Consider the following 12762-nt stretch of genomic DNA (forward strand, 5'->3'; position numbering starts at 1 on the left):
GACTTCAAAGTACAGAGGAGTCATTAGAATCACAGTTCAAAGAAAAAAGTGAGCAGCTGTTTTAGGCCATCTGGTAGGGGACATAAAACGGTCTCTTTCTTCCCCAGTCAGTCTATGAAATTTCAATTAATTGGAGGAACGTCTTCCGACATTAACCAACATAATACTGTTAAAAATTTAAGTCTTAATAAATAATCAAAACTCGTGTCTTAGGAAAACAAGGTAGCTACAGTCTGGGGGGTTCTTTCCTTCCCTGTAACACCGTACGCCATAATTACAATTCTAGGTTGGTGTTTTCAAAGCAAATTAGTGGGAATTGGATTCCTCAGCTCCTTTGAAGGCCCCAAGGAAGAATGTGGATGGGATGGTTCCCAGGCTGCAGAGGAATCGCCTTCTCTATGGATTTCAGGAGCCATATTTGGCTTAAAAATACACACAGAAAGTGTGCTCCTTGGGCTTGTTTCTCCTGGACTGGGTCCCACCAGCTCTGGTGGTGTGAGCACAGCTCAGCAGAAATCCCCAGTTTAGCTGCTCTGATCTCCAAGGCCCCCAAGAGCTCCTGGAAATTGATATTCCTGTTGACTCTATGGATGAGATCCTTGAAATGCAGGCAGGTGGTTTGATAATGCAGGGATGGTGACAGCTGCTGTGGGGAAGCCAAACTAAACAGGAACCACGACAGAGAGCTCAAGGGCAGGGCAGATACCTGCTGATTTTGACAGAGTGATGAGCTGGGAGGTGCTGCTGCTTCTCCCTGCCTCCTCCTCGCCTCTCAGCTCTGTCCCTTTCTGTAAAGGGCAAAATGGAAAGAGTTCATTTTATCGTCCTGGGAGAAAAACTGGCCCAAAACTCAGCCAGGAATTTTGCAGGGTTTCAGTCCCAGGCTTTCACAGACACTGTTGTTTCCCCCAGTCCTGCTTTTGGTCCTCTTTCCTGGGATCCTTCAAATGTACTGACTTTTCACTTCCCATCAGCAGCATTTCAAAGCAGATGAGAAGTAACTGAATCCAGAAAAATCCCCGGTCCTCTGCTGTGCTCATACCCCTGGCAGTCCACATGGCTGCACCACTTGCCTGTGTTTAGCCTGTGCCATGTGTCACACACCAGAGTCAGGAGCTGTTACACACCAGAGTCAGGAGCTGTTACACACCAGTCAGGAGCTGTGTTACACACCAGTCAGGAGCTGTTACACACCAGTCAGGGGCAGCACTGTCCTGAGCAGTCCTGGTTCTCAGGTTAGAGAGCAGGAGAGTGGTCGAGCTGAGGACAGAGGGAGCAGAAAAATGCCTCACCCCAGAGCTGAGGTGGGCGAAGGAGCAGGGACTGTCCCAGGGGGTCCCCAGCTGCAGAGGGGTGCACCTGCAGGTACCCCACCCCTGGCTGCCCCTGCAGCACGTCCCCCAGGGGCATGTGCCCACCCAGCCCCCGGGGCTGCTCTCCCAAGCTGTGGGCCAGCTGAGGGACACACAGCCTGGCTCGGGGCTTGTTTGCCCCCGAACAGACACAGACACTTGAAATGCTTTCCTCATCTCATTTTCTCATGCAAACGACTGCTGGGTTGTCTGGGATGTCAGTCCAAAGAGGGAGAGGAGATGGGATGTGGGATGGGACAGGGAACTGGGATGGCAAGGGAAGGACCGGGCTGAGGAGCACCCCCAAGCCTCCCCATGTGGTCCCATCCCAGGAAGGGTGCCCGTGCCCGTGCCCACCCCAGCCTGCGGGCACCCTGGTGAGCTGGCTCATTAGGATGGTTCCTCCCTTGCAGTGAGGGACACTAAACCTCCTTTCACATGGAAACACCCATGGGCTGGGGGCACCAGCTGCCCAAGAAGCAGGGGTCAAGACTCCCCAGTCCTTTCTCCTGGAGGGATTGCTGGGTTTATCTAAAAGGGCTTGAACTGGCTGTGTCCTGGGACTGCAGCTGAGCCTGCTGTGGAGATTTTGGCAATGCTGCGACTGCCTCCCCCCTGCACTCCTCTCCCTGGGTGTTATCTCCCCAGAGCTGGCAGAGGCTGCGATGTTCCCATGTCTGCCTTCCCCAGGAGGTGGTGGGGACCTGGTGGGCACCAGCAAAGCCTGACTGGTGGCCAGCAACTGCCTCCCCCTCTGTCAGAATAGTGCGGGTTTGCTGGTTTTAGTTTTATGCCTCCATCTGTCTTGATCCGTTCCATGTTTTCAGAAGAGATGCCACAAATTAACACAGAGAAACAACATGCCCAGAGCCGAGAGAGGTGAAGGAGCAGGGGCTGATTCTCCAGGAAGCTCTGCTGCTGGTGGAGCAGGGAATACAGGACCCAAAACCAGTGACCTGCTGGGAGCTGGAGCGAGCGCTCCCTGCTCGCTGCCAAGCTGCCAGCAACCTGCCAGGGACACACACCAAACATGAGCTAATCCCAACAAAAATAGGAGTGAAATCATAACTCATATGCATAATTCATGTGCATAATTTTATCGTTGCTGTACATTCTCTGGGGATGTATTCTAGAAAATGCTTTCATCCCCCTCCCCTCAGCGCTCGCGTCCTTCCAAAAAGTGCCGTAGATGCAAATCATTGGAGGCAGGAGGAGGTAGTAGCTTTGCTGGGTTACTAAATAAATGCTAAATTTGTCTCAGTATCCAGCCTACGCCTTGGCACGTTACGCAGATTGAAGCTGTTGTAGAGCTGTGCAGGCTTGTCATAATCACAGGATTTTAATTGCTTGCATTGTGGACCCTGACTACTGATTGTATCTGCATGGGAAACTGTAACAGTTTGCACTTGCCAATGCTAAAAATGTTAAACAATAATGGCAATTAAGAGATAATTATAGTTATTCTGAAGCAGGGATTGGAGTTAAGACTGTGAGAAGACGTCCCAAACGACCAGGAAGCGCTGCCCTGTTTACTGCACAGACTTACAGCTGCTTTTCCTAGGATGCAAGGTCTGCCAGATTTAATTACTTAATGATTTTCTATAAAATATTTAAGTAACCCGGTATCTTTTGCCAGCCCAGGCTCTGCTTGAATTGCCCAGGTCAGTCTTGCTGGAGGACTGTGACAAAGCCTTGGCCTGGCTCCCAACACGTGCTGAGTCACCCACCAGTTTTCTTCTGCTAATAACAACACAGACAAGGTCCAGGGACCGCCTGCCAGCAGGGCCACCAGCACCCATGGGTGGGCACCCTGCTGGAAGAGTGCTGTACGGGTGCTGTCCCTCACTCATCAAATCCGCCATGGTTTCAGAGGGAGCCTTTGCAACCTGAGTCCACGTTTACCCCATCAAGCTGACCCACGGAGGAGCAGATGCTTTTGGCCAGGTCATTTCGAACCCTTCGGACTTTTAAAAACGGCTTTAGGAAGAGGTTCTGTCCTTGTCAAGCGTTCTGGGCTTTCCTCAAAAACAAAAAAAAGGCATTTATTTATTTCCAGAGCCGTGTCCTGGGCCGGGTGCCAGGCGCCTGTGTGCAGGCTGCAGCAGAGGCACGTCCTGGCTGGGTGTCAGCTCTGTGTCCCTTCCTGCCAGCGCAGCCGGGCAGCAGCAGGGGAGCGCCCGAGAGGGGGGCGAGGGCAAACCCCAAACCTGTAACTGAACACCGAGTGGAAAAATATCAGTGTAAGGAGGATTTCCGTTCCTCTGACTCAGCTCAGGCAGCACGGGGCTAACGCTGGGGTCACCCCGTGCTCACCGGCGGGTGCTCAGCCCCGCTGGCATCAAATCCTGGCACCGTGCCCCAGCGGCACCTAATGCAGCTCACCCCACCCTGGTGGGGGTGAGGGGTGGGAAAAGCCTTTCCCCATGCCCCTGGCACAGCGTGGCACCCACAGGGCTGAAGGGTGACGTGCTGGCGTCCAGCTCTGCAGATTCCAGACCCTGGAATTCCTGTGTGGGACTCGGGGCTGGGGCTGTGGGAACAAAGGGGCTTTCACTGTGCCCACGAATTCCTCAGATGCTTTTATGGGCTGCAAGCAATGCACGGGGAGAGCAGAGCTCCCGGCAGTCTCCTCCCCCTGGAAGCACTTGGTTCACACCCAGGCTGGAAGGAGGTGAAAGAAAGGGCTGTGCACGTGTTTAAATGCAGGGGGCCCCCACTGCGTGTGGGGCTTGGATTTCTCCCCAAAAGTCTCTCCCTGCTCAGCAAGCCAAGGGTGAGGGCACGCAGCCTGGCTGGGGTCTGGGCAAGCAGCTGAGCTGCAGCCAGGCTGCTCTGCAATGGCCATAAATCAGAGGCACCTAAGGAAAGGGGGACAAAGAACACAGAGAGATGCCAGGGCAGCTGGCAGGGGAGGCTGCGGTGGCCGTGCCAGAGAACAGCATCAGAGGAAAGCCTCTGACCAAGCCCGTGAGGGTCCTGCCCCCACGTCCTGCAAGGGGATGAGAGCTGGCCCTGCTCTGCACCAGGCAGCACGGAGCACACGGGGACAGGGTATGTTGCAGTGTGACATCCCACCTCGCCCACGGCCCCAGCGTTGCTCCCGAGGGGCCTCTGCTGCACGCTGTGCTGGCCCACCATTGATTTTTCCACCAGGCACAGCAAGCTCTGGTGTGTTTGCCCTGAGTGCCCAGCACTGGGACAGACGGGTGCTGCGAGGCCACTACAGCAGCCTGACTCCATGGGCAGGAGGGACGAGCTACACCAGGGCTGGATAAAACTCCTCCTCAAGCTTAACCCAGGGCCAAACCCTGCTGAGCAGAGGAGCTGTTCCCCATGGGGTTGGTCCTGCTCGGGCTGCTGGCAGGAGAAGGGACAGGGATTGGAGCAGAGTCCCAGGTCCCTTCCTACCCCCATGCTGGGTGCCAAGACCACCAGTGCTCAGGGCAGGAGCTCAGCACTTGCTGTCGCTAACAGAAGGGTTGGCGAAGGCCCTGACCTGATGATGAGCAGTGATTTGTCTCGTTGGTTAATGAGTTATTACTCAGCCTCAGCTAGACACTGCCTTGAGGGAGGAAACATCTGATCATCTTTTAATAAACCCAGTTGGCTCCTGCGAGGCTCCTGCAGCTCCTGTATCTATAAAGCTCTCCGAGACTCGCGGCTTATGCGCAGACAGCGCTGCTGTGAGTCACAGTCTGGGAAAGGGTGTCAGAATCCTTGCTCAATAAATAGAACAAAGCAGGGAAACCTCGGGTGGGCAGGGATGGCACAGCCCTGCTTCCTTCTCTGCATGGCACCGGCCTCCTCAGGATGTACCCAGCAGGAGACTGAAAGGAATATAAAAATGGTTTCCGTGTTCCCCTCTTCACCGCAGATCTCCCAGGAAAACGCTGAGGTGGAACACGCCTGCTGGGCACTGGGTTTACCAGCAACAGGCTCTGCTGCCTGGGGGGACAGTCTTTTCACAGGGCCTCTTGGGACAGGATAGGGGGTGATGGGTTTAAACTAAAAGAGAGAGATTTAGATAGGATAGAAGGAAGAAATTTTACCCTGAGGGTGGTGAGCCCCTGGCCCAGGTTGCCCAGAGAAGTGGTAGAAGCCCCATCCCTGGCAGCAATCCAGGTGTGGTTGGACAGGGCTCTGAGCAACCTGCTCTATTTGAAGATGCTCCTGCTCACTGCAGGGGGTTAGACCACATGGGCTCTAAGGGTCCCTTCCAACCCAAACCATTCTATGTGCTCGGGGAAGATGAACACTGATGGCAGCACCCCAGGTGGGGGGCAGGAGAGCATGGGTCTGCAGCCAGGGTGTTCCCACAGGAGCACGGTGCAACGTGCCCCACACAGGATGCCCACAGTGGGGAGGGCACTGCTGTCACTTTGTCCCTTCCCAGAGTCCCAGGTGGTCACAGAGAAGGGGAAGAGCATGGTACCAGGGAGCAAGGCCAGCTCTCTGTGCTAACGGGGTCACACACCTTCTCCTGCAGATTTATACCACTCTCCCTCTGCAGAAGAACAAATCCTACACCGTGTCTGGTGGTTACACACATGGAGCCCAGCTCCCAAAACCAGCCTGTCTGCTCTTCAGTGAAGTGCTGCGTTTGTAAGGCCACATCTGGAAGAAATACTCAACATGAGGAATTGAGTAACTTGGCTTGTACAAGAGAAAATAACACGACCCTCTCCCCAGCCACAACCCACAGCCCCAGCAGCACCCAGCACCTGGACACACAGCAACCACCCATCCCCTGGACTCCTGCAAGGCAGGACCCTAACAGACACTGAGTTTATGTTTGAAAAGCATTTTTGCCCAGACACATCTGGAAGCAGTTTCTTTACCCAGATGTTTCTCCCCAGATACGTACCTTCCACTCCGTGTGCCCCAGATCCAGATGTTTGCAGAGAGCTGCAGGCCCCTGTTGGAGCTGTTGGTGTCTGCAGCACAGCAGCAGTTAACACCCCGAGGCACTGCAGGACACCTGCGCCTGCTGGAAACTGGAGACAAAGTGGAGCCCAGCAATGGAAAAAGCCAAAGCCAAAACTGTGTCAGACAGCTGCTGGGGAGAGGAGGGGGAGGCAGCGGGGACTGAGAGCTCTGGGTTAAAGCCTCATGCTGCTCTCAGCCCTGTGGAGGGAAATGCTGCTCGACTTCAGGCAGCTTGTGTCTTCCAGAGCCTCAGGAGATGGTGAGGGGCAGACTGAGGACACAGCACTGGTGTCCATGGCAGGGGTTATGGGGAGGTGAGCAGGGCTCGGTGTCACTGCCTAGAGGTGTGAGCTGGAGCTTCTTCTCCTTAGCCTGCAGCAAGACTCCTGCTGTAGGGACACATCCCACCAGGGACTGACCCACACCAGCACCACAACCCTGGGACTGAGGGCTGGAAGGGCTGCTTGCCCAGCTGGAACAGGTTTCCACCTCAGGCTTGGCCCAGCAGCTGGTTTCTCTGCCACCCCCTTTGTCCAAGGTGCACCGAGGGCCCTTCACCACCCCAGGCCCACGAGGCTGCAAACATATCTTTGAAGCTGCAGCACTACCCCAGACCACAGCTGGAGCTTAAGTCCTGCTGCTATGCTTCCAGCTGAAGGGCTGGCTGGGGCTAGGGAGGAGCACAGCCCCCAGCTCCCCCCACAAAGCAGAAACCACCTCTGCTTTTCAGCACTGCCCAGCACAGGTCACAGCAGCTGTGCTGCTGCTGCTTGGGTCCAGCTCATGGTAGAGCTGCTGAGACGACTCATGTTTGTCTGCAGCTCCACTTCTCCACTCCTCCTGCTGGTGTTACCACCCCTCAGCACAGCTCCTGCACTGTGGTGGCTGGTAAGTGCCCACAGCTTTTCTAAAAGTACCAGGGAGGCCACAACCCCAAATTTTGTTTGCTCCAGGAGCACACCAGCAAGCTGAGGGGGTTGTTCAAGGGCAAGCACCCAGCCCCTGCTGCACGAGAGGTGTGAAACATGCATTGACTGGCAGGAGTTTTGGGTCTCACCCTCCCACCAAGCACAGGGAGGAGTTCTGAAGGAGAAACCTTTCCTGCAAAGCAGGGAGATCCCTTTGGGCAGGTCCAGGAGCCCAGCTGCTACACCAGCCCTGTCTCACATCCTGAGGTGAGCCCCAGCACCTCCACAACTGGGTTACCTGGCACAGAACCATCCCACCAGGGCTGCCACAGAACTCACCCCCCTGGGGCTCTCCTGGCACAGCCTCTGAGCCACACTGAAGGTCAGCAGCAGCACGGATGGGCCACAGATGCTCCTCAGGTCACCTCCCTCTGCAGACCTGCCTCCTTCAGGCCATCAGCACCTTCCAGGGCAGAGAACTCATCACTTATTCTCTGGGCAAGGGCAGTTTTTGCTTGGAACAGCTGGTAAAGAATAAACTAGAGCCTGTTTAAATGTGTCAATTCACCTTTAATGTCTGAAAAAAATAAATGGTATTTGAGCCATTGCAGTTATGAAGGGAACAGATCTTTCTCCACGAGAGACTGTGAACAGGTTCACATTAGACTCATGCTTGGAAAAAAAAAAAAACAAACCCAACACATTCTCCTTTCAGCCCCAGAGTGGAGTTCTGAACAGACAAGACCACAAGAGTGCCCCAGCCTCTCCAAGGCACATTACCCCAGTGCAGACATTTCCATCAACATGAAGTTATGACAGCTACATTCTTTCTAGTTACAACATTGTTCTATCAATATTACAAAATTAGGCATACTTTGGATTTTGCACAGAGACAAGAAGGACTTTTACTTCAGGAAGTAGTCAACCTGGGTCATCAGGTCATTTCACAACAAAGAGCTCCCTTTCTGCCCTCTCTCCCCCAGCAGTGACTTATTCCCAACACCAAATTCACCTCAGACTCACCAGCCCAGAGAAACTCCAGGCATTAGTTGGCAAACCAATAAATAGAGCTGACGACAAGCACCAGATGTTGACTTGCTATCCCACATCATTTCTCCACACCCAGATAAAAAGAACTTCCTGCAGCATAATCCAAGAGTCAGTACATACTAAGACAACATCACTGCTGAACCTATTGGAGACCAAGACATTTGTCTGCCTTTGAAGCAGATGTCACATGAGTTTCCTTCACACAAACATCACATGTAAATTTAACTTCTTGGTACTGTGCTTTAAGAACAAAAGCAGATATCAGAACATGGAGGACAGGCCTCCAGAAATAGCTTATCAGCTACAGAAAATAAAAAAAAAATAAAGACAGTGGCCACTTACAAGTCTTCCACATGACTAGCTTGCTTTAAGGAGAGCATCAAGTTAAGGCAGTGTTGAGACAACTGGCTAAGAACATGCCAAATAGAGCTGTTGTCAGCAGTCACCAATTGGATATCCTACTCCATTTCGGGGACGGGCCATGTGGCTTTAGATCTCAGCACCAAGGTCTAAAGACTTCAGCCACAGGATGCTGCTTTCTGCAGCAAGCAGAAACTCAGGGGGATGTTTGTTGAAGTCTTCTAGACCAGGCTGAGTCGCTTACAAGTCTAGGTCAGTGTTTCAGCAGAGCCAAAGACACAGCGCTGGGCACTCCAGGAGAACACCGAGGGGTGCCAGCTGCAAGTCTGTTTATCACAGTCCGAGGTGGAGTTCAACTGGTGTGTGTGAAAGCCACGGGACCAAGAGCCACCCCACCAGCTTTCAGGGAAGGGCCAGGTACCTGTGCTGAGGCTACTGGAGAGCCAGCTCTCTGCAGTCCGCAGGGTGGGCACCGCGGCTCTCGCCGGCTTCGCTCCTCACTACAGGAGTAACAGTCTAAGGAAACCCAGAGAGAAGTCGGGGTCTTTTGGCCTGCCCAAAGAAGGAGTTACCACTGAGGGAGCTGTTGTGGAATAGGTTTATTTCTTCCCACGTAAAGGCCATTGTTTTAAGCATTTTACAGGTTTCCTAGTGCAATACAACCAAAAAAAAGCAGTAACAAAAAAAGAAACCGCCGCCTTCTTCCCAGGCAACTAAACAGAAGTAGATTTTTACTGCAACATATACACATTAAATATAGTATACAGTCCATGCAGCGGCACAGCCATGTTAAAGGGAGTCGTGGCTTCAGCCATCAGTGCATTACAGTCCGAATTTCACTTGCTCCTACTTCCTACCCAGACTTGAAGAGAAGAATTGCAACCTGACCCAAGTAAAAATAGATGAAGTGCTTTGTCTCGTGTGTTACATAGCTGCCAAAGTTTCTGCCAACAATGCAGTGCCAAGTTGGGTTGTATTTCTTGTCAAATTCCTGAAGAAAGAGAAGAGAGGCGTTAAGGCCAAGAAAGCCCACAGGAAAATAGCTCTAAGCACAAATTCTTAGCTGGTTCTGTTCACACGCTGTTGCCTCTCCTCCCACCTGCAGCATCTTTAGATTCCCCACTGCAAGACACTATTGTGTTGAGCAAGGTGGTGCCTGACACAAACCTCTGTGCTGGATTGTTTGAAGGATCCTACACAAGCAAATCATCTCCTGAGACTTGGAGCACCCATCAGGCTCAGGCAAAGAGACCAGACCCAAGAGCCCTCCTCGGCAGGGCGCCACCCGAGCCCTGTGTGTAGGCTTCTCAGGGCAGCATTTCTCCTCTCCCATTCCAAACCCACTCACAATAAAAGAAAGACTCTTGGCATGTTTGCTCCAGCAAGGCATTTGAGCTTAAAAGGTCACCTAGAAAAAGGAAAGAAGTCTGGCTTCTGCTGTTTGGGACTCTCCTGCACATGGAGGGGAGAAAACCTGCACTGAAAGTGTGCAGGCAAATTCACAGGCCAGACAGCACAGGGAGGGATAAGAAGTTGGGCTGCTCAGTTCTGGCTCCATAGTCTGGCTCCTACTTCACAGGTAGGACAGGGTTAAAGACCATTGTCCTCCCTCTAATTAATACACAACTCCCTAAAGCACCTTTCCCTCCCCTGAGAGAGCCTGAAGAACAGACTGAACACTCAAGATTAAAGCAAGTGTGAGTCCTCACACAGCAGCAACAAGACAGTTTGAGCTCTTTGCAGGTAAACTTTGAAGTAAGAAAAAGGTTTTTTGTCTTGCCAGGGCATGAACATGCATAAATTGTTCCCCTCCTCCCAACACACTCTCAGGAATAAAGGACAAGTTCTTTCTGGATGCCTTCTGTTGCCACTTGATCACTTTACAGGCTGTGTTGCCTCAAGCCCTTTAAGTCTTGCCTCAAAGTGATTTGAGAGGTCAGGAGACACCTTTGAATCCTTTATTTAAGTTTAGATGACAAGCAAGGCCCAGAAGCCAGCCCAGGTGCCAGGACTGCACTGCCTGTGAAGTCACCCCTCCAAACCCACTTTGCCTGACCACTGAAGGTGCTCCAGAGGGAACCAGCACCTCCCCAGATGCTGACCTCAGCTAATGGAATCCTGCAAATGGGGAGAGATCTCCTCCCAAGCCTGGGCAGCTGTCTCAGCTGTTTTTCAAGTGGCACCTTTTACAGCACAGGCAGCACATGGCCTCAAACTCCCCCACACCACCCACCCCAGAGCAGACAGAGCCCCACATGCAGGAGGGATCCCACCCTGCAAGAGCACTGCAAGCCCAGGAGCAGCAGCTGTGCAGCAAGCCCTGACCTGAGGCTGCAGCCAGCTCTTCAGGCTGGCAAATCCAGAGGAAAAGCATTCTCACAGTGTGAGAGTCTGGCTCAGCTGGCCAGAGCCACAGACCAGGCCCTGCTCTGCCAACAGCCCTCCTCTGACCTTGCAGAAGTCATTCCATCCTCTTGGGAACAGCAATACACACCAAGCAGAAAGCACCTTCTCCCTCCAAACACACAAGAATGAAGCCTCAAGACACTCAGGCTCACGAGCCTCAGGAAGCCTCAGCCAGAGCACCCCCTCATCCCATAGTTACCTTCTTTATATAGGCTGCAATGTCCTTTTCTATGTTGTACTTCTCCATGGCCTGTGTGGCACAGTCCACAGCGTCCTGCTGCATGTCCTCGGACATGTCCGCATTCTTGATCACAGCCTTTCTGTCAGACATCCTGAACCTAAGGCAGAACATGGCACTCCTTTAGTCCCTTCCCACAGAGGAGAACCTTCCCCTGCATCAGCAGCTGGCCTCTCTGTGGCAGGCTGCCTCACAAGCTGCTGCTACAGCCCCATTGTGGCCCAGGCTAAGGTGCCCCTGAGAGCTGGAGCACTGGCACTGCCTGGAGGTCAGATCAGAGATGGTCCAACACCACCCCGGCATTAAACACTGTGTGGGAGGAGATGGGATCTGCAGAGCCACAGCCCACCCAGGCACCAGCCCAGCTTGCCCTTTGAGGGGCACCAGTGGTGTGGAGCAGTGCTCAGAGCCCTGCAGAGGCAGCTCCCAGCCTGCCCGTCTGCAGCAGGGCTCGGGGAGCACAGCAACAGCAGCAGCATCTCAGCCCACCCCACACCAGGAGCCACAGCTCCAGCTGCTGAGCCTGGAAATGGTTCCAGCCCCAGCCCACCTCCCCAGTGCCCAGCACTGACCCCCAGCCCTGGCTGTGGCACAGGACAGGCTGGTCCAGGAGCCAGGCAGGGCACTGCTGCAGCCTCAGAGCAGAGGCAAGTGAGCCCTCCAGAGCTAGGGCCCCCCAAGCAGCCTGCCCACCCTTCCTCCACCTGCAAACCACAATGAGGATGCTAGAAACCAGTGTGCTGGTGCTGCCCAGGACCTCCAATAACCTGGAAAGGTAATAAACTGGTACAGTGGAGCTGGGCATGCAGCCCCCCAGGCCAAGCTGGTTCAGGGGCTCCACCCCAGGCACTGCAGCCATTTACACACATCTGTCCCAGCCCTCCCCAGCAGCCACTCAGCTTTGGAAGTTCCCAGAAAGCAGGGATCTGGCAATCCAGGCCCTGCAGCCTTTCTTCAAGCCAAGGCCAGGATCTGTGTCCTGTAGAAGGAGCCCCATCACCCTCAGGGTACCAGAACCCTCAAGGCCCCATCAGGAGGTCTGCACTGGGGAGGACCACAGCTGCTCACCTCAGCAGCAGGGCTTACCACAGCATGGGAAAGCTTCACAGGAATAAGCTTCTGAACAGCAAGGAGTGGCTCCAGTTAAGCCTCCAGAGCACCATTAAGTTTCCCAAATCCTGCTGTATGTCTGGAGTGATACTACCAACCATGTTGTCAAATAGTGAACTAACATTTTTAGCTCTAGCAGGGAGTGAAGAAAATCTGCTGCAATGATCCCTTCCTGGAACAGCCCCAGAAAACTGAAGGAGTAGCTTTGTTACAGCAATTAAAGGAGCCTGCTATCCAGAGAGAAAAGAGAATCCAGTTACATAATTGCAGCCCTAACACTACAATACTTCAATTCTTCACTCTGCCTGCACTTGAAGACTTCTATTGCAACCTCATTTATCCATTTCAGATCTGTTTAATGGAGCACTGCTATTAACACACACCAACAGCACTGAGAGGAGTGACAGGAACT

At 53.4% G+C, this 12762-nt stretch overlaps 1 protein-coding gene across 1 annotated transcript; it reads right to left on the bottom strand.

The window, feature by feature from the left end:
• Positions 1-8839: 8839 nt before the first annotated feature.
• Positions 8840-11354, bottom strand: DYNLL2 (dynein, light chain, LC8-type 2). Its single transcript, XM_008936932.1, has 2 exons — positions 11202-11354; positions 8840-9587 (listed from the first exon to the last, which is right to left on the bottom strand). The coding sequence occupies exons 1-2, from the start codon at positions 11352-11354 to the stop codon at positions 9450-9452; spliced, it is 291 nt and encodes a 96-aa protein (XP_008935180.1). The 3' UTR covers positions 8840-9449.
• Positions 11355-12762: the final 1408 nt, after the last annotated feature.

Source organism: Merops nubicus, unplaced genomic scaffold (assembly GCF_000691845.1).
Source record: "Merops nubicus isolate BGI_N331 unplaced genomic scaffold, ASM69184v1 scaffold5913, whole genome shotgun sequence".
Lineage (NCBI taxonomy): Eukaryota > Metazoa > Chordata > Aves > Coraciiformes > Meropidae > Merops > Merops nubicus.